General features: G+C 54.7%; 1 protein-coding gene across 7 annotated transcripts; it reads left to right on the forward strand.

Annotated features, from left to right (window-relative positions):
- On the forward strand, positions 1,877-21,101 carry LOC110402592 (ADAMTS-like protein 2). Of its 7 annotated transcripts, none has more exons than XM_021404904.1 (18): positions 1,877-2,085; positions 7,060-7,202; positions 8,755-8,830; positions 9,319-9,421; positions 10,339-10,484; positions 11,015-11,138; positions 12,403-12,483; positions 12,679-12,854; positions 13,104-13,530; positions 14,034-14,454; positions 14,943-15,049; positions 15,590-15,719; positions 16,068-16,281; positions 16,545-16,700; positions 17,608-17,778; positions 19,489-19,665; positions 20,298-20,442; positions 20,562-21,101. In XM_021404904.1, exons 1-18 carry the CDS (start codon positions 2,020-2,022, stop codon positions 20,678-20,680), a joined length of 2,982 nt encoding a protein of 993 aa, XP_021260579.1. In that variant the 5' UTR covers positions 1,877-2,019; the 3' UTR covers positions 20,681-21,101. The 7 variants fall into 7 exon arrangements, with proteins under 7 accessions (XP_021260579.1, XP_021260581.1, XP_021260580.1 ...); XM_021404906.1 differs by having other exon boundaries at positions 1,986-2,085; positions 7,065-7,202; XM_021404905.1 differs by lacking the exon at positions 1,877-2,085 and adding an exon at positions 4,642-6,723 and having other exon boundaries at positions 7,065-7,202.

Genomic DNA, 21,188 nt, shown 5'->3' on the forward strand with positions numbered 1-21,188 from the left:
GCCCAGCTCTGGCCTAAACAGAGAGGGCATTTTTGGTCTTGCCTCTGAATTCAGAAGTCGCCCAGAGCAGCCGAACTCCTGCTGAGCTCCAAGAGCAGCTCTGGCCGGAGGAGAGCACTGCTTTTGTCTGTTTTTCCCCCCAGATGCCGTGCTTGCTGTGATGTGTGTTCTCTGCAGGCAGAGAAATGACCTTTGATGCACATTGAGCAAGAGCCCCCTGCAAACCCCCAGCACCTCTCTCCTGCGCCCTCTGGGGAGGCGGGGGCAGCCCTGGAGTCACTTTGGCTGGGTCGGCGTCAAGAACTTGGGTTTGCAGGACACGGGGAACTGGATCTGCAGGGTGGGAGGTACCAGATCTGTCCCTGCGCTGAGCCCCATGCAAAGCAGGACGCAGCCGTGGTTTTTGGAAGGGGAGGGTGGAAGCTCTCCCTGCAGCTCTAATTCTGCAGGGAAGGATGTGCTGCAACAAAGTGCTCGATGACTCCAAAAATTACCTTGAAGCTGCTCAGCTGAGGGACGAAATCAGTTCTGGAAGTTCAGGCTGGGCTGTACCTATGACCGCCACATCTCTTCTCACCCCTTTGCACTAACGCAGAATGAGAGGGGATGGGCAGTGACCTCAGCTGTCCCAGCGCTTCCAGCGTTAGGGAGAGGGCAAAGCGCTGAGCAGCCCCCTCGGTGTGCTTTGCCCTGCTCTGGTCGGAGCACAGCGTTAGCATCTACCTCTGAGGAGAGGGCTCGGCAGGTCCCTGGCGAGGGCACTCGAGAGCTGATGTTCTTCAGAGCCAAAGCACAGGCAGCAGCGTGCTTCCAAACGAGAGGCAGGAGCAGCCCCTCCTCCTCGGAGGTCTGCTCCATCCTCCACCCAGCAACCCGGGACCACTCAGGTGTACCCAAGTTTCTGGTCTCGGTAGTCCCCACATAGGGGCAGACCCAGCCCCTTCCCACGCTTACAGCTTGAGCTGAACAAAGCCGCTCTTCTCCGTGCTAAAGGAGCTGACCTGTTGGAGCTGCTTGGAGCAGCAGAAGGAAGGACCGGCCATCTCCCTGATCACAGCTTGGCTGCAGGGAGAGGCCTTGGGTCACACAGGTTCCTCCTCAAAGGAAGAGCGAAGTCCAGTTGCTGTTCTTGCTCGGGGGCATCTGTGCTGGGCCAAGCGCCGAGTAAGGCCGGCCTCATTGCTGGAGTCACGCGAACTGAGCACAAACCCACAGCTACACCCTGCACGACAGCGGGGCAGGCAGGTACCAAAGGCAGGCTCCATCCCACGGCTCCAGCAGGGGGAGACGGCATCCGAGGGCAGGGAGGAGAACGCACACAGAAATAAAGGGGCGTCCAAAGGCCTTTTTACACCCCAGACCCAAAGCCTCCGTGCACCTTTCTAAACTCTCACCTGAATCGTTATTACCCCACTGGGAGACGGCTTCCATCTGTGAGCTTTGAGCACAACCGACCCCTTCAGGCTGCGCTAGAGGACGGCCTGCTCCAATCCTGCAGGATCTGCCACAACGGCAGCCTCAAACACCGGTCCTCCTCGCCAGAGGCACAGCGTGCTTGGATTCCCCCTGTGTTCCGAGGTCCCAAGGCTGCGTGACGGATCCCAAACGAAAGGAGCACGCGGCCGGAACCCTAGGCAGCTCCCAGGGGGCGAGCAACAAGTGCGCACCGTTCCCTGCGAGCAGCCCACGCGTCCCACGGCAGCCGGCACGGACAGCGAGGCTCTGCCGCCTGCGAGGGGCGGGACGGGGCCGTGCCGCGGGGCTCCCCGCCTCCGGAGCTCGGAGCGCTGCCCCCCGCCGCCTCCCCTTTGTCCGTCGGCGCCCCCTCCTCCCTCCTTCCCTCCTTCCCTCCCTCCCTCCCTCCCTCCCCCGGCGGCCGCGGCTCCCGGCAGGTTGTAAAGTCATTAACTCCCCCAGCCATGCCGGCCCGCGCCCCGCCGCCGGCTGCTCCTGCCCCGGCCGCTGGTGGGCCGCCGCGCCGCCTCCTCCGAGCGGCGGCAGCAGCAGCAGCAGCGCGGCATGGCCGCTCCCCGCTGCCTCCTCCTCCTCCTCCTCCTGAGCGCCGCCGCCCCCCTCGGCGCTAAGGTAAGCGCGGCCCTCGGGGCTGACCCTGCCTTGGGACGGCGGCTCCGCGCCCGCCCCGCTGACAAAGGGCCGCGGCGACCCGGGGAGGCCGCCCGCCTCCAGCCATCCCCGCCGTGCCGGGGGGGGACGCCCGTTTGGGGCCGAGAGCCGACGGTCCTCTCCTCCCGCAGCCACGGGCGTGGGGCTCGGAGCCCGTTCCAGTCCTGCCCCCCGCGGCCTTTCGCGGCGGAACCCCCCGGATCACAGGAGGGGGTTGAGCGACGTGCTTTTCCCTCACAAAGCCGTGGCTTAGGTGGGCTCACACCGTCTCTTATCTGCTTTGCTGCTGATAGAACGGGGGGGATGGCTTTGAGCTACAAGAAGAGAGATTTAGGTGAGGTGTTAGGAGGAAATTCTTCGCTCAGTGGTGAGGAGCTGGCGCTGCTGCCCAGAGCTGTGGGTGCCCCATCCCTGGAGGTGCCCCAGGCCATGGATGGGCCCTGGGAAGCCTGAGCTGGGGGGCAGCCAGCCCACAGCAGGGGTCGGAATGTGACGATCTTTAAGGACCCTTCCAACCTGAGCCACTCTGTGGCTCTGTACACCCCAGCTTTGAGCAGCAGTATGCCCTGAGCTGGGGTTGCCTTTGGGTTAAAGCCCCAGTGTGCTGCTTCCGCTGCATTTCCAGCCTCACACACGTTCTGCCTGCTCTGAGTGCCCCATAAGCCGGGCTGACCCAGAGGGAAGCCCCGGGCAGAGCAGGGTCAGGCTGGCCAGATGTGCACCGCTTCACCCCGCACAGAACAGGCCATGGAGGCAGCGGTCATTGAGGGATTAACCCGCAGTTGCTTTTGCTCTCTGGTTTTCTGCTGCATGCATACAGAGAACGCCACGAAGAGCCTCAGTCCCTAGATAAGCAAATTCCTCCCTGCACTGAGCTCTCCGGGCTCAGTGCATTCAGTGCCTCTGAAAAAAAATGGGTGGTAGGGATTCCTCATGCACATCCTGTACTCCTTTCCTCTTTCCCTTCAGAGATTGCCATCCTCTCTGCTAGCTTGCCCCAGCACGTGTGTTACCCACATGAGGGAAATGACCCAACTCACTTGGACCAAGCACTTCGTAGTGACATGCAGGACTTGCCCCTGAACTGTCACAGCAGGATGATCAACAGTGCAGCAGAGTTCTCTTTTTTGGGGGGAGGGAGTAGGAGGGGGGGCACAATTGCAAACGTGGTTGTTTTTTTTTCAGGGCTGCAGTAGCATTTATTGCCACAGCTTTGATCAGAGCACAACACAGACAGCCCAGACCTGAGGGGCTGAACGTGGGTGCTCATTTCCAGGAGTGTAAGATAACGATCTGTGGGCAGTTCCAGGCGTTAGGACATCTGAAGCTGCTTAGTATCTCAAGCAAGTAGCACGGTTTGCTATAGAGAGAAGCCCTTAGGTAAGGGATTGGGGAATTCTGGTAGAGGACATGCAGTTATTGACCTCAGAAAAGGGCTGCTCAGAATGTAGTTCTCCAGCTGCTGTTTGTTTTTGTGCTAGCAGCTCTGATGGGGTTGAGTGGAGCAGCCTACGAGAGCTCCTTGTGCCCTGCAGTGGTGCATGGGGCCTAAGGCATGTCGCACTGCAACAGAGAGCATACCCTGCGAGCTTCTCCAAGAAGGGGAACTAACAGGGATTTGTTTTGTCCCTTCCTAGAAAGCCTTTTTAACCCCCGACACACAGGCTCTAATGAATCCCAAGATTCAGTGCACAGCGTGGGACGCCAAGCCAGTGACACAGTAATTGCCATTATTCCCAGGTTTCTGGGAAACCCGGTGTAGCTTTGAGCTGATCCAGCACACAGCAGAGAACCATTCGAGGGTTTGTTTTATCCCTTTCTGCTCTTCAGAAAGACCGCCTGGAAAACTGATAGGATGTCAGCCCGGGCCCTCCCTTCTCCTCAGGGCTGAAGCAGTTGTTTGTGGCAGCCTTTGTCTGGCTCCGGTGGGGGGTAGAAGGGAAACAGCTGCTGAGCCTTTGAGTAGGCAGGAGGAGCTTTCAGTGATGCTGGCTTAGGGAGAGAGCGAGATTGGGAAATCCTGGAAGAGTTCCCCAGCTTCATCACCCCTCACTCCCCATCCCCGAGCGAGGGGACAGGAGGGCAGCCCTCGCTGGCACACGTGCACAGCCTCCAGTGTAGGTGTAGAGGCACAGGAGCACGGTGGTTAGCCTCGGAGAGGAAGAGCTGCAGCTGTACAGCCAGTGTGCCAAGCCACAAGTGCCTCAAGGGGAATTCTTGAGGAGAGCACCTGGCTGAGCTGCACGGTGGCCTGTCTTTTCTGCTGATGTGATTTCTAGCCCTTCACATTTCTCATCAGCTGAGGAATCGTACCTGGTCCTCCTCCCTGCTTTGAGCACAGCCCGTATCCAAGCCAGCCTTACAGACCCTGCACCTACACCTACCTCCTGCCCTGCTGTTTCTAGTCTGCCCCATGCACGGTTCTGCAGCATGGCACAACCAGGAGAGTGCAGAAGTGTTGTTTTAAAGCCCCTTTGCTTCTTTCTCCAAGGAATTTGGGGGGGGGGGGGGGGGGGGAGATCTGCTTGGCCCTGGGATTTGCTGAGGCGCTTGGGAAACTGAAGCTGGGAGCTTATCTAATCTGGAGCCTATCCCACGGGCCTTAATTTATTATCTGGAAATTTGGAAAACGCAAGTATCGCTAATTAAAAACAAGAGCCATTTGTGTATCACGGTTAGCGCAGATTTATTCCTGACGACACAGTAAACTCAGCACAGATTGGAACCAGCTGCCCCAGCTGTGAGTACCTGAGTTTCCCCTCCACGTCTCCGGGTTGAGGCCTCGGCTGCTGTCACACTGTGAGCCTCTCTGGCCAAAGCTACAGCTCAGCACTGTCCTTGCTTACACAAATAAATAAATGCTGCTGGGCAAGGGCCGGCAAGAGTGCTCGGTCATGGAAAACCTGAGAGGCAAATCAATCTATTTAATACGTGATTGATTCCTCCAGCGCAGGGAGGAAGCGGGAACGGAGGCTTACAGATGTAGAGGAACACATTTCATTTGAAAACTGCTGTCACTGCTTGAGCCTCAGCGGAGGCCACAGGGACGGAGTGGGGCAGAGCCCGGGGAAGGGCTGGGTGAATATTGCCACTTTGGGCCCACACGCCTCCCCCTGGGCAGTCTGTGCGCCCCGTGCTGCTCTGTAGCCACTCAGTCACTTGGAAAGGGGCCAGCTCTGATTGATGCCCCAGCTCTGCAGAGTCTGCTTTGCACTGAGCTCTGTGCACAGACAGATAAATCATTGTCCTTCTCCTTCCCAGCAGCTGTGAAGGGTGCTTCCTCCGCAGGCCTTGAGATGCTTATCGCAGGGGTCAGGGGGAGATCTGAACTGAAAATACTTTCCAGCGGGAGCCCTTTGGTTTCTGCCTTTGCAACTATGGAAGCTGCATAGCCAGCTTTTCCACCTGCAGTCTGATCATATGCAGTCAGACAAAAATTACCGTAGGACACGGGTTGAAATGAGCATTTGGCAGCAGAGGGAAAAGTCTTTCTAGTAACCTGCTTGTTTCTTTTACGCCTCATTTTTCTCTTGAGCAGCTCAGCTGCTCACCACAGCACTTGCTCTGTCAGAGAAGTCACACCCAGCCAGGACACCCATGCTGCAAGGGATTTGGCTGCACTGTTTTCCCCATCAGCTATTGCAATCACAAACAAAAGAGTGAAGCTTTTTTTGCAGCAGAGCAGGTTACTTTCAACGCGCTCCAGCTGCGGTACGGTCACCAATAAGAGGCACTGTGTGCACCTTGACCCTGCTGAGATCTAACCTAAAATCAGCTGCATCTCCTCTGCACAGAGGATGCTCTGTTGGCAGGTGCTGGAGAAACAAATTCTCAGGCAGAAATTACTCTGCAAGATGAAGAACGCTTTGGCTTTATTACTCCATAAAAGAGCATCGAGCCAAGATCCAGTCAACCAAAATAGCAAACAGAGCACATTCGATGATGGGCAGACTGCTGAGCTTTCTTTCACATCCATCCATTACATTTTGCAGACCAGTTCTTCCCACCAGGATGATCAGCACTGCCACAATCAGCGGGTTTTGCTAAGAGTAACACTGATACAGCCTCTCCATGCCCTTAACGTAACATAAGAGACGCTACACACACACAAATTATTTGTTCTCTTCTGCTACCACTGATACACCGTCAGCATTTTCAGCTGGCTGAATCACTTCTAGTCACTGCCCCATGGTAAGCTCATGGCTGCATTTAACTCTGCTCACAGCTGTGTTGCAGTAAACAGCAAATTAGCTCCTGCTCTCAGTTTGCAAAAGTCCCAGGAGCTTTTACAGCATCGCACACAGAGCAGGAAAAACAGTGCAAGAAAAGAATCTCGCTGAGACACATGCTCACTTACCTGCTGGGAATCTCAGAGGCACAGCTGACAACAGCCTGCCACAGTGACCACGTACAGGGCAAGGAGAGCTCAGGTTTGCCAAATTTAAAGGATTGGCCCCAGCAAAGCATGATGGGTGAGGGAGAAAGTCCTCTGCTGAGCATGGAGAGGCCAGCAGAGCTGTGCTGAGCCAGGCTGCCTGTGCCTGCAAGAGGCTCTGGTTCTGAAGCACTCTTGAAAATGACTTTTGTGACAGTCACAGGGTGAGGAACTTGGACCTAAGCCGACTTATGCACAAAGAGGAATTTATTCCCTGTGATACAGCTCCGCCAAAGGGCAGATGCATCCCCCACCCTCCCCTTCCCTGCAGCCAGGCGCCGCAGCTTTCCTGCTGCTCCGTGCTGGCTGGCAGCTGGGGCTGCTGGCGTGTCTGAGCTGGGCTGGCAGAACGCTCACAGCTCGGGCTGCAGCCAGGCTGACTGCCACGCATGTCGTGCCCGGCAGCCCTTCTCCGTGCCATGCCACGAGATCCCAGAGGCACCCATCCCCTGGAGGCGGGCCGCCAGGTTCCCCAGCTAACCGTTCTCTGTTTCTGTCAGGACAGTAGTGAGGCAGCGGATGGAGCTGGCCCCTGGGATGAAGAAGTTACCAAGTGGTGGGGAGAGTGGAGCTCCTGGTCCACCTGCTCGCGATCCTGCGGGGGAGGCGTGATGTCCCGGGAGCGGCACTGCCTGCGCCAGCGGTGGGTCCCAGCGCGCAGGTGCCCCAGCCTGCATTCTGGGGCTGAACCCGCATGGTCAGCCCTCGTTTTCACCATGGCCACCCCGACCCAACCCCAAATCGTGGCCAGTTCCTGTGAGCACATCTTCCCAGACACCTTCTAGGGCCTTGATTTTCTCCTGGCAGCATCCAGCTCAGCCATGCCTCAGCAGTTTCCCCTCTGAGCTCGCAAAGCTTGCTTCCCTCTGTCGTTTATCCAGCTGTCACCTGACTGCACCTCCGTTTGTCCCTGACAGCCACATTTGTCCCCTGCAGCTACTGCAGTCCCGGAATTGGTCAAAGAGGGCTTGTGGGGACCCAGCCATTCCCTCTGGATCACTTTGCCACCAAGCCTTCCTCCTCAGGCACCTCGCCAACCTGCTTCCCCTGAGCTGCTAACGAGAGCCAGCATCGTACTGCACAGCACGCCACAGGGGCTGCTCAGCCTCTTTCCCTTCTGCGTGACTGCACTCCTGAGGGCAGGAAGCTCAGACCAGGGCCCCCCACCTGCTCTACCTCCTGCTGAAGAAAATTTCTTTTATGTGGGCTGGTTGGCAGCACAGTAAGGGTCCAGATGTGGTGACACGCCGTCCGTCTGGACACCGCCTCCCCACTAACGAGGTTTGCCAATGTCTCTGCCTCTGCTTGACATCAAACCCAGCCAAAAGGTTCCTGCAGCTTTCAGCAGGGCAGCTTAAGCATCAGCCAGCCATGCCCTGCGAAACAATTCTTGCTGGAGTCTGCAGGCTGCCCCTGCTTCAGCTGAGAGATGGCAATTTTGATGCTTTATGTGTGAATTTAGGCTCTACCTACACTGTGTGAATCGTTGCTCTGCAGGAATAGCTGCAGCATGTCTGAGCCGTCCAGCTTGAATGTGGTCCTCCCTCACACAGTGCACCTTAAGTTCCCATCTGCAACCTTGACTTTTCTCCCTACATTTTCCCAGCTTTCAAGAATTTTTTTAGCTTTGGCATTAGTCAAGAACTTTAGTATCCCTTGGACAAATGCTGCTGGCCAGAGCTAAAGCATCAATTGCTGAGAAATCCCACAGTTTTGGTCCATCACCTTCACCAAACCTCTCCTGCCAATCTTGAAGGGTGTTCAGCCCCCATGAGAGGTGCCATCTCTCCGCATGCTGCTCAGTGAATTCAGAAATCAATTCCCCAGCTCACTTCCAAATCATAGGTGCTTCCAATGGGAATGGTGGATCATCAGGACCTGCTGCCCTTTTGTCACACCAAGCCTTTTGCAGCTCAGAGGTGACTGGGCTCGGCTGTAGCAATACTTCAGTTGTTCCCCATCCACTCAAACTGCCCCATAGTGAGAGTAGCCTACAATTACACTCCAAAGCTAAAAGCACTGAATCATAGAATCATAGAATCATAGAATGGCCTGGGTTGAAAAGGACCTTCAGAAGAGACGTTGGCTAGTGTAGATCCAGCAGACTTTACTCTGATAAAATCCTCTGTTATCCTTAATTTCTTAGTGCTTCGCAGACCTCTAGCTCATTTCTGCTTTTACATTCATCTTTACAGGCTCCAGATGCCCCAGGTAACAAACAGCACCATGTGTGTTGGCCAAGCCAAGCACTACCAACTGTGCCAGCAGCAGGTGAGAACCGCTTCCAGCACTGACTGGTCCTTACTGGGGGATGTGGGGTCCACACTGGGACCAGCAAGCGCAGGAGCAGCAGCAGTCAGGGTCTGTCAGAGGAGTGCAGACAAGGGGCATGGTCCAATCCTGGGGCAGCTGCCAGTGTGCCTTTGAAAACATGGGAGTTGGGTTCTACTCTCCAGGTCTGAAAGGTGGGGGAGAAGGATATAAAACGTATTTGTCGTGGGGTGGGGGGAGGGAAGAAGTTTTTGCAGTATGCTTTTCCCTTTGCTGGAAGTAGATTTTGCAGTACTGTTAAATACAGCTGTCTGAGGCAATGGAAGCCTGGCCTTTCTGCCTGTATTATTGCACATCAAAGTCCATCGCTGATTCCTTCCAGGGTGGGCAGGGCATTTTCATCCTCCAAGGATGCAGCAGGGCCAAGCAGCTGTCACAGCCAGGGCTGCGACACAGGGAGCTTTTGATCACATTTATTCCCTCCATAGCCCTGCCCAGCCAACACAGCAAGCTTCAAACAACAGCAGTGCTCCAGTTTCAATGCCAAAGCCTTTGGGAAGCGGTACTACCACTGGATGCCCCTCTATCCAGGTGGGTTTTCACAGCTTCACAGAAAGGATCAGGGTGAGAAAACACCTGCAGGATTTTCTCAGGCACAGGAGAAGGACGCAGGGGCAAGGGATGGATGCTCCTGGCTGGTCCAGAAGTGCTTCCCTATGCTCCCTGCTTTGGAGAAATCATCCCGTCTCTTCACAGAACCACCCCAACCAGCCAGGCCTCTTCTCACACTGGTTTGGAGCCTATGTCAGAATGTGCTGGCGAGCAGACACAGGACACAGGCTTCTCTGAGGTGTCTTGACTCACCCACAGTCGTCTTGGCAGAGCGGGTGTTCAGGCTGTGTGTGCCTCCCACCATTTCATCCGCCTCCATCACCCAGCGTGCTTCCCACTGGGATGGCAGCGGGTTATTCTGAACAGGACGTCCACCCATTTCCTGCACGGAGGAGATAAATTGCTTCACACGGGTTGCCAGATGGCCCTTGAGGCTCAGATTCAGCTCCCCTGAGATATGACCGCCTTTCTGGACCTGCCTGTTTTTCTCTTTCCATTAGCTGCCAAGGGAACATAGAACATCTGCACCTCTGACTTCCATCGCTCAGCTGGAAGGGGTGCAGCTGGCCACAGCCCCTCTCAGTCGATACCTCTCTTACGGGTCGTACTTGCTCTCGTGTATTTATGTGTGGCCTGGGATCTGCTGATGTGGATTCCCGTATCTGGCACAGGGGATGGCACTGCGAAGGGGAGAGGGTTTGCCATCAAGAAGCATTTCTGTGTGTGGCCCCACGTGCAGCCTCATACCACAGTCCCTTTACTACCACAAGGTCTGTAGCCTTGTAGTTTCATCTCCAGAAGCAGAACGTCTAAGGTGATATCAAACCAGCAGTATGGACACAAGGAAAATCCCCTCCCTCACTGCCCATCACCTTGGTCTGCCTCTGTCCCTTCAGATGACTACACCAGCATCTCCAACAAGCCGTGTGACCTGCAGTGCACCACGCGGAATGGAGAGAGGCAGCTGATGGCCCGAGCACAGGATGGTACCTCCTGCAAGGACAGGACCTACCAAGGGGTCTGCATCAATGGAAAGTGTGAGGTGAGGCTCTGGAAGGGAATAGTACAGAAACCGGGGGTATAAATGCCTCGTGGGACCGCCTGGTCTTTGTGAAGCCAAGGGTCCCAGCAGAGAAGTGAAACCAAGGCCTGGCAGGAGTGATGACATTCACTTTGGAATGCCTGTGGGCTAGAGCAGAGCAGAGGGACTCACACAAAGGGAGTACAACAAGGCTGAAGGATGGGTGCGTGTAGCATTACAGAGGTGTCTTAGAACCTCAAGTAGCCTGCCTTTGATGCAGCATCTCCTGGAGGATGATGCTGTACTTCACTATTACAGTGAGAAGGACTGGCCAAAAGATGGGAGACCGTGCAAATCGAAACAGACTTTCTGAATCTGATTTCCTGCACCTACACGTGTGACTGTGCCCCAGGTTCAGGGGCACGGTGCAGATGCTCACAAACGACCCCGCACCCACACCCAGAAGCTCACCTAAAGAACATGGCAGCACTACCTTGAAAAGACACTGCCTCTTAGGAAACCCTCTTTATTTTTTGCTTTACTCTTTGCAGCCCGTGGGGTGCGATGGGAGCCTGTATTCGCCCCGGACCATGGACAGATGCAGGGTGTGTGGAGGGGACGGCAGCACTTGTCACCGTGTCTCAGGCAGCTTCCGAAAGGCAATCTCACAGATAGGTACTCCCTGCTACCACAGTCCAGAGACTTCACCCGCTACTTCTTACCACCAACTGGCATGAAGGGTGACTGGCTTGAATGAGGGTAGGAGTTTCCCAGCTGCTTGGTGGAAAAAGCTGAAGAGGGCCACCTGTTCTTAAATACCGACATTTTATCCTTTTGGATTAATCAGAGATTGGGTATGATATGATGTAATTTAGGCCAGCAAGGTTTTCTTTCCCAACTTTACCGTAGGAGGCAGCTGGGGATCTCTTAGTTCCTATTGATTTTGGCATCTTGCGCACCTCAGGTGATGTGAAAAGGTCAATGAATCTTCTTTTATTTGTGCTAGGTGTTCACTGGAAGATTAGGCTCCTCTGATGAGGGTCACAGCATTTGTTTCAGCCTGCACTTCGTCTCCAGCTTTCCCCAGTCCTGTGGCTGATGCAGCTGAGGGACAGTCTCTCTGAAACTGGGCTGAGATTAATGGTTCATCTCTTGCAACCTCATGGCCCATTCCTCCACCAAGAAGGAACAGACTGTGGTATACTCATTAGTAATTAATTAACTGTGGTTTGAGGATGTTTTGGAACATCATTTTACATTGCTATTGTTCCACTAGTCTACCTCATTCTCCACAGACGCTAGACCAGAGAAGTATTCTGGCTCCTTTCCAGGGCGTGGTAATGGTGCTAACCTCTCCAGAAGTACATAAACAGTCTTGGCCTTCCACTCCAGGCCTCATAAAATCTTAGAGGATGGAAAAAAACAGAATTTCTAACAGGAAAGACAAGCTGGCAAACCCCCACAACGTTAAGAGCCTTTTACTTCCTCTCCATTTCAAGGTCAATCTTTATGCTCCTCTTGAGACAAATTCTGTTGAGTCGGGAGCTGTGGGGCCCTACAGTCTTCTCCCTGCACCCTTCAGCACCAGTGCTGATCAATAATAAGCTTCCTATGTTCTCTTGCGAGAAAAAGCTTGAGAGCACATTCCTTCATGCACCCACAGCCACACTGTTAAACTCGTGCAATTCCTTTCTGACTTCAAACCCTGCAGTGGTCAGACTGAGCCTTAGAGACCCGTAGTGGTCATTTGTAAAGGGATTTCAGAGGGGAGCTGGGATTAGAGCTCAGAGCTTGGCACAACGTGTGTTCATGTCCTTAACGTCCTGCTAGGGGTCGCGCTGCCCTGCTACGTGCACACCTATCCCACAAGATGCTTTGCCTACGTGCGCTTTTCTGTTCCGTCCTTGGGGTTTCTTCACCTCCTGTTCCTGCTCCTCAGGTTACGTGTTCATCACCAGCATCCCCGCCGGCGCCATGGACATCCTCATCATGGAGCGCAGGAAGACAGAAAACATCCTGGGTGAGCAGGGGATCTGGACGGACGTGGAGGTCCCAGCTCAGCTGCCTGGGAGGTGGGAGGACACCTGAGCTGTGGGATTGCTCCCTGTGAGCATTTCCTCCAGGGCAGCACAGGGTTTGCTTTCCTTAGTGCCAGTGAGGCCTCAGCGCTCGGCGTGGAGCGTCACATTTGTCTCTGTTTTTCTTTTCTTTGAAGCACTCGCGGATGAATACGGGCATTTTTTCTTCAACGGCAACTCTGCCATTGACAACCCCCAGAACTTCAGGGTAGCTGGCACGGTCTTCAAGTACAGGCGGCCTTCCAGTCTGAATTCAGATGGGCTGGAGTACATCATGGCTCACGGGCCCACTAACCAGTCCCTGAATGCCATGGTACGTGAAGAGGTACTTTTAGCCCTGCCTGTCCCAAAATTGTGAGCCTCCCTCAGACAAACAGCTTCCTAACTTTGTTCCCAAACCAACCCTGTGGCTGAGGAAGCCAGGTATCGCCCTGTGGGGTTTCCTCTGGGGTTTAAGAGGATGCTATCTTCTCTTAACATCTGTCACAAAGCGGATGTGATTAGAAGAACTACATGCCCCGAAAATAAAAGAGGTTTTGTTTTCTTTCCCTGTTTCCTCCAGTACTATAACTTTAATGGGAAAATGCCACACATAACTTATGACTACACTGTACCACGGACACCACCACCTCTCCGAACCGCAGCCCCCGCTGTAGACAGACCTCGTTATCATCACCTACTAGAGACCAGCCAGAGCCATCCTGCTCCAGCCAACTTCAGAGCTGTCAAGGACTCCAATGCCACATGGCTTTCCCTGTCACCAGATGGCACCAGCAAACAGCTTCCTCTAAAAGAAAGGCATGAAGATTTAGGCTTCAGCCACCCACACTTCTTCCACACCAACTCCACTAGTCACCCCCGGGGCTGGGGCTGGGAACAAGGTGAAGAAAAGGAGAAGTATGACTTCCACATAAGACAGGTCTACCATGCAAACACAGCAGGAGAAGAAGAAGAGGAAGCAGCAGCAATTGGTGGAGAAACAGAATTGGGTTGGTTGCTTTGTTTTTCCTTTTCTCCTAAGCCTTAATTCACTGAAAGGGGACGCTGGGACATTCCACATTGGTTTACTTGAAACCTAGGGCAGCTTTTCCATCAGGCAGACAGGAAAAAAGGATGGGTAATAGCAGGGGTGGTTAACAGCAGGGGTGGAGATTGTCAGGGAGCAGCTAGTTGCTCCTTGTGGGAAGGGGAGCAAATCTGAGGTCTATCTGGGAAAGTCAAACAGTTAAGCAGCAGGACAAGGAGCAAAATGCATCTACAGCACAGGTCAGACCATGTCTGAGCCTAAATGGCCCTCCTGGGCTATGGTCAGGTGTGGGGATCTCACGTGAGGCTGCTCACAGCAATTAAAGCCTGTTGGTGCACCCTGATGGCAACTTAGGGTTTTGAGGCCAAACGCTCAGTGGTTTTTGCCTTACTGGACACCACGAAACCACGTGCTGAACTATAAGCCGTGCGAGATAGTTCAAGCATCCCCATGTTTTTTCTCCAGCCCTCAGATTCAATCAGATTTCCATCAGCACGCCTGTACCCTACAGCATGAGGAGAGCTGAGCTGTCGGAGAATGGCCACGTAGCATCCTCCAGGCTTCGTCTCTTCAGGCGGCTGTGCCACCGGGACCCGCACCACGCTGCCTTCTGCAGGGAGCTGCAGTACCTGGCCTCCAGGCTGGCCCAGAGGAACGTCACGGCAGGACTATGGGCTGAGACAGCTGCCCGGTGGCCACAGGGCCTTCACAAAGCACCGTCCCGTAAGAACTCCCTAGAGGACTTGAAGATGGAGACATTCGCTGGGAGTCAGGGGAAAGCGAGAAACTACAGCGTGATGGCATCCGTGGGGAGCTCTCTGCTAGGTGCCAGCACAACCGCGGACGTCGGCCAGGCAGAGCCTCTGCAAGCCCCCCGCACTGAAAGGTGGCACTTGATTTCCTGGGCAAAGCAGGAGCAGGGTTAGCTGGGGAGGGAGGGTTGGATCAATCCTCTGGTAGTGTCACTGCCGTCCTTGATATCCCCGTTTGCCAGCATCTCTCCATGGCAGCTGTTACAGGTGTTTGAGCGACGACGTGTCCTCCAAGTAGCGTTTGGCACAGCTCGTGGTCCAGCACATTGCTTCCAGCACACATATTGTGTTTGTCTGCCTCAGGGAGATGATTTAAATGAGTTCTGGAGGACCTGTGGGGTCATGGCTGTTCGCAGTCTTACTAGCTGAATACAGGAGGTGGATGAAGGCTTCACGCTCTGCTTACCGGTGATGCATCTTGCCCATGAAGGGGGAGATGGGGATGGAGAACAGAAACAAAGAGTTACTTCCCATTTTTGAAGAAAGAAAGGAGGGAATTCAGTCTATTTCATGTTCACAGCAATTTTACATCTTTATCTCCTGCCCCCTCCTCTCTCTACAGCAATGAGTTTGATGTGAGCCCCGTGGGCCACGATGACATCAGCTTGGCTGACATGTATCGATGGAAGGTCTCAGCTTATGCCCCCTGCAGCTCCACGTGCACTTCAGGTAGGTAAAGACCCAGTGCTTATTTTCAAGACTGCTTTTGTACTGGTGATGTATTGGAATCCACTCGGTGGCCTCCAATTTCTTTGCCATTTGGTTCCTTCTTTTTTGGTCTCTAGAGAGGGCAGATGTGTGTTGGTGGGAAACCAGCACATTTTCAAATTCCATCGGTCTTAGAGTGGCATCTTGAAGCCATTGACTTTTGTAACAGCGGTGCAATCATAAATTTCTGTAGTTTGTAGGATGAGTTTTAGCATCAGATTCCTTCCCAGGATGGGAGGTTTATATGGCAACACTCAGAGTCCAGGGAGAGAAGCAGAGCTATTCAGAGCATCTGGCTGACCTTTGCCTGGAGACTTTTTTCAGTTCAAGCCTTTCCTAGGCAACTGATCACATCAGGACCTTTTTGGCTACTGGTATTTTTAAATTGCAGGTAGACTTTTAAGAGGCAGTGAATGCTCTTCGGTAATTTTCTAATAGCTGGGAGAGGCTTTTGGATCTGGTGGAGCCTGACCAAGAGAAGATCTTATCTTGGCTGTCCAGCAGGTATCAGTGCCTCCTATGCAATGTGTGTACGGTACGACGGAGTGGAAGTGGACGAAGCATACTGCGATGCCCTGACTCGACCAGAACCTACGCACGAATTTTGCACGGGCAGAGACTGCCAGCCTAGGTGAGTGGAAATGACATCTGCTCTCCCTGGGGAATACACATCTTTGCAAGGACCATTTCCTGCTCAAGGTATGCAGCCATTTCTGGGTTGGAAGTCGTACTTAAACAGCAAAACCTGTGTATCCTCATGTAAGTGAAAAGAGGAAAGGAATTTTCTGTGTCTAAATTACTCACTGAGCACAAAGTTGCTTTTCAAGACCACCGACCTATACCTGATGAGCAGATTCTTAGCAGCAGTCAGTGGGTCAGGGAGTCCCAGGCACACGAACACTCCCCAGCCACCCTCTCTCCCCGAGTCCCTTACCTGGGTTTTTCTTTGTGCTTTCTCTCCTGGGGATTGCTTGTGGAGGTGGGAAACAAGCCGGTGGAGTGAATGCTCCAGGACCTGTGGTGAGGGCTACCAGTACCGCACCGTGCGCTGCTGGAAGATGCTGGCTCCAGGCTTTGACAGCTCTGTGTACGACGACCTCTGTGAGTCATCTGGGCTAGCCAGGCCCATAGAGAGGAAAGCCTGCAAGAACAAGGCCTGTGGACCCCAGTGGGAGCTCTCCGAGTGGTCTGAGGTAGGCATCAGGGGAGCTTTGCATCCAAGGACGAGCTGGGTTCTGAAGAAAAATGACAAATGTTGGGTGCTTCCCCTGGTGAGTGCTGAGGAAGCCCTGCCCGGCTGCGTCCCGAGGCAGAAAGTGCTGCCTTCACTCACCTTTACTCACCTTTCTCCTTCCCTGCTGGGGCCCTTCCCCTCTCCACCAGCGCAGCAGGAGGAAAACGCCTTTGCTTGTTCCTAGTTTGTTCTGCTTTGGAATCCGGCTCCGTGTCATTGCAGTGCTCAGCCCGATGCGGCACCCAGGGGACGATGAAGCGGGAGGTGCGCTGCTCGGTGGAAGCAGCCCTCTGCGACGAGTCCCAGAAGCCCAGCAGTGAGAAGGAGTGCACAGGACCGCCCTGCGACCGCCGCTGGACCGCTTCGGACTGGGGCCCGGTGAGTGCAGAGGGGCTGCTTCTCCATGCCCCCACTTCCGAGGGCACATGGCTGGTGGGAGGGAGCAGATGGGCAGTCATGCTGCTGCTCACTGTTGGCTTTCCGCTGGCAGAGGATAGAGAAATAGTGACAATGTGCATTTCTGAGCCAACAGTGTGCCCAGGTGGCCAAGAAGGCCAACGGCAACCTGGCTTGTATCAGCAATAGCGCAGCCAGCGGGAGCAGGGAAGGGATCGTCCGCCTGTACTCAGCATTCAAGTGCTGTGTTCAGTTTTGGGCCCCTCACTACGAGAAAGACATTGAGTTGCTGGAGTGTGTCCAGAGAAGGCAGCGGCTGAGGGAGTGGGATGGGTCAGTGTGGAGAAGAGGAGCTCAGGGGAGACCTTACACTCTCCAGCTGCCTGAAAGGAGGCTGTGGTGAGGTGGGGTCGGCCTCTGCCGGGTAACAGCGATAGGACGGGACGGAATGACCTCAAGTAGCACCGAGAAAGGGTCAGGTTGGGTATTAGGAGACATTTCTTGTTTCCAGTGAGGTACTGGCACAGGCTGCCCAGGGAGTGGTGGAATCACCATCCCTGGAAGCATTGAAGGAATGCAGAGATGTGGCACTGAGGGACATGGTTTGGTGGGCATGGGTGATGGGATGATGGTTGGATGAGATGATCTCAGAGATCATTTCCAACCTCAATGATTCTATGATTCTAAGTTCCAGTCAGGTCTGAATGAGCTCCATTCAATAATTTGAGGAGCTCTTGGCATCTAGAGAACGGAGCCCCCTGCCCCAGTGTACCTCTAAGGACCCTTGGGATCAAGTACCACAGCCCCAGACCCAGGAATCCAGACTCACGCTGCTGACCGTGGCCGCTCCACCTCCCTGGTGTGTCTAAATGCCCTTTATTCCTCCAAGTGCTCAGGTTCGTGTGGTGAGGGACGCATAAGCCGTTTCGTCGCCTGTCGCAACCTGGAGGGCAAGGTGATCTCCGACACGCAGTGTGACCCAGCTGCCAAGCCCCTGGCTGTCCATCCGTGCGGAGACAAGGACTGCCCCGCACACTGGGTGGAGCAGGAGTGGGACCAGGTAAAGCCAAGCCCAGCCCTCTGTCCTCAGCCCTCCTTCCCACCACATCCCACAGGAGATGGTGGGCACCTGGCTCCCTTGGCAGAGCAGTTGTACAGCACAACCACCAGCTGCAGAGCCGTGCCCTCATCATAGCTCCTTACAAAAAGAGGGAAGAGGAAAATACCCCAGCTTGTCCCCACCATACCCCAGTCTGTGGTACTTGTGGCCCTCCAGTAGAGGTCCCTGGGAAGGCAGCAGTGTCCTGAGGAAATCCTCCTCCTCTCCCACTCCTGGCTCCCAGCTGGCAGTTGCAGGCACCTCAGCAGAGCCCCGTCCAGAATCTGCACTTACACCCCCAAGATTTTGGTCTCACTGCTAAAGAGAAAGCCCCAGAAAAACCAACTGCATCTCCAGTTAATAAGAGCCAGAGGTAAACCTGGACCACAGCCCAGGTCCCCGCCCTGGGAGTCACCTCCAGCCCGAGGACATGTACTTGCCCCAAGTGCAGTGAACATAGCCCAGGGGCCCCGTCCTACCAAGCCAGCAATTGCTGCCAGCCTGCTTGCCCTCTGTTGCTGGAGGGGCTATATGAGCTGCAATTACAAGCTGGTCCAAATCCCAGTGCACCCAGAGAGAACGTCATGACAGACCTGTGGGGTTTGGGCTTTGCCTTGTAAAGTCTTGAGAAAAACAGGCATTCACAGAGCACGAAAGAGAAAGGTTTCTAAGGAACCAGAGGAAAAAAAAAAAAAGCAAACTCTCTCCCCTCAAACCGTAACAAAACCTCTGCTCTCCTTTTTCTAGCCTTCCTAGCTGTTGACTGCATTCAGTTGAGAGTCCCTCCAGCACGAGTAATGAGCAGAAACTGGTTAAAATGGGGACCCGTGGCAGTCCTGTAACCCATTCCTGCTCTGACCTGTGGTGTGGGTCACAGTGAGTGCTGCAGTGCAGTTTTTTAGCTGTGCCCAGGTGATTAAACTCACCTGAACTCTGACAGGCCAGCTGGGCTCCCCACTTCTGCCTATGCTAGCTTCTTTGCTGTGCTCTCTCAGCTGCTCAGCTGTGGGTGAGCTGCTGGCAGGATGACTCAGGAGGGATGCGAGCCAGCTGTGCTGGCCTTGGCATGGTGAAGATAGGCACTAAGCAGTGAAATCTCAAGCTGCTAAGTGCTGCACAGGACACTAGGGAGCAAAGCTAGAATCAGATTCTGCCTCTCGCTGCCTGCTTCTCTTGGTGCTGTTGTGAGAGGTCGATCCCTCCCACCTGTGCCTGCGTAGCTTTGGGCTGAGCTTGGGTTCTTGTCCACGCACATCTCCTGCAGTGCACCAGCTCAGTCCCCTTGAGCCCTCCCAGAGCTTGTCAGCACTCCAAGATGTAGATTACTGCACAAACACGCTACATGGTCTTTTAGGACATAGAGATACATAAAATAAGTCAGAAACAGCCTCTTACAGTCTTACCTTGGCTGCTCCATGTCCCTTGTGGGAGCTGCTCTCAGGCCAGCCAGGCTCAATTCAGCATCCTCCATGCAGGCTGAACACATAACCATCTCCTGTCCCCACTCTGGAGGAATTCAGCTCCCTTGCAGGCACCCCTTGCTGGTGACCTGGGCAGCACCACCTCCATCAGCCTGGTGTTAGCGCACACGTTCAGCACCTGGCTTCTGAGCAGGATGCCACCTTCCCTGAAGCTCTGCGGCAGAGCAGCCATTTTTGTTCTCTTTCCCAGTGTGATGCCAGCTGTGGACGAGGGACGAAGACCCGGGTCGTCTTGTGCGCGGGGCTGGAGAACGGGGCGTACAGGGAGTACCCCGAGAAGCGCTGCGAGGGGTCTCAGAAGCCTGAGGAGCAAGCTGCCTGCTTCATGAGGCCGTGCTCCACGTGGTTCACTACCTCCTGGTCTCAGGTATGGCTCAGCGTGGTGGGGAGGTGCAAGAAGAGCTAACCCTGGGTGGTGGAATGTGACCTGCATGAGGATTTCCAGTAATTTGGCCTGCTGAGGTGAGGGCTCTGTTAGGTCTGGATAGGACCACGAGCTCTGCTTTTTAGCAGACCAGGCAGCAAAAGGAGGGACTGGCACACAGCAGGTGGAGAAAACCTTAGAGCTCGTGGATTATTGCCTCGGGCAAAAGCATGCACCACAGTGCAGGTGATGCAGTCACGTCTGCTTCTCTGCCAGGAGCTGATGTTCTGTCCTCTTGATTGCTTTAGTTAGCATTTAGCAAATGGGGGGAGGTGAAGCGGCCATTTTGTCCATCTTCTATCACAGCGCCAGCATTCAAAGCAAAACCAACTCTGAGCTGCATTAAAAAGCAGAAAGCAACCTCCTCCCTCACCCTGCTCCAGCTTAGGGAGGCTCTCTTCCAGCAAGCAGAAGGGAGCCGAAGGTTGGGCCTAGCGTGAGATCTGACCCAAACCTCCTTGAGAGCAGTCTCCAAAGCACAGACTGCGGGGTCTCAGTGGAAGAAAGAGCTCGGGACCTATAGCTCAATAAAAACCCACCTCTCATCTCTCTCCCCTCTCCCTCGATCCCGACAGTGCAGCAAGACGTGCGGTGCTGGTGTGCGACTGCGCGAGGTGAAGTGCTACCAGGGGGAAGCTCTGGCCCAGGGCTGTGACCCCACTTCCAAGCCAGAAGGCAGGCAGACGTGTCAGCTCCAGCCGTGCCCCACAGAGGCCCCAGGTGAGACTGGGAGGGCAGGGAGGGAGAGGAGCCCGGGGAACCGTTCACTCCCTCCAGCTCTCAGCTTGGGGAAGTGTGTCTGCTTTTTAACCCCTTCTGTGGTTGCTTCTGCTCCCCAGAAGAAGACTGTGAAGACAAAGCGACGGCCAACTGCGTGCTTGTGCTGAAGGTGAAGCTGTGCTCTCACTGGTACTACAGGAAGGCTTGCTGCCGGTCGTGCCGCCTCAAGTCACCATGACTGCTACCAGGCTGTAGTTCCCTTCTGAATTCAGGGGCGTGAACCTCCCTGAGCCAGACTTTACCACTTGAAGCCACCTCACTTGGCTTGGCCGAGGAGCCAGTCCCTGTAGACCAGCCTGCTCAGTGAGAAAGGACTCCCAGGACTTAGTCATCACTGCTCCCTCTCCACCGAGAGGATTTTACTGAAGACAAACCACCAGTTCCTAGAAAGCTACTGAGAAGTGAGTTGGGAAAGCCCGTCCCTGCTGTCAGTCGTCTCTGGAGAGCTCTAGTTGGAGGCGGTGGGGCACAGAGGCCAGGCCCCAGCAGGGCCCAGGCCGCAGCCACCCTGTCCTGCCCTGCAGATTGCTCTGCTACACGGGCAATTTCCAAACACAGCCAGAAAATTCTGTGTCACAATAAAGAACTAAACTGTCAAACTGTGTTGTGGGGATGTGTGTGCCTAGGCCAGGGGCGAGGGAGGAAGAGGGTGAGAAGAGGGACAAAGCAGGAGCAGGTGGGGGGAT

Source organism: Numida meleagris, chromosome 7 (genome assembly GCF_002078875.1).
Source record: "Numida meleagris isolate 19003 breed g44 Domestic line chromosome 7, NumMel1.0, whole genome shotgun sequence".
NCBI lineage: Eukaryota > Metazoa > Chordata > Aves > Galliformes > Numididae > Numida > Numida meleagris.

Bases quoted from the DNA above. Each gene is read 5' to 3' on its own strand.
- LOC110402592 (XM_021404902.1), top strand. From the start codon at position 6,949: ATGTCGTGCCCGGCAGCCCTTCTCCGTGCCATGCCACGAGATCCCAGA. The intron at 12,484-12,678 runs GTGAGCAGGGGA...TTTTCTTTGAAG, and splicing joins GAAGACAGAAAACATCCTGG to CACTCGCGGATGAATACGGG. The intron at 20,443-20,561 runs GTGAGACTGGGA...TCTGCTCCCCAG, and splicing joins GTGCCCCACAGAGGCCCCAG to AAGAAGACTGTGAAGACAAA.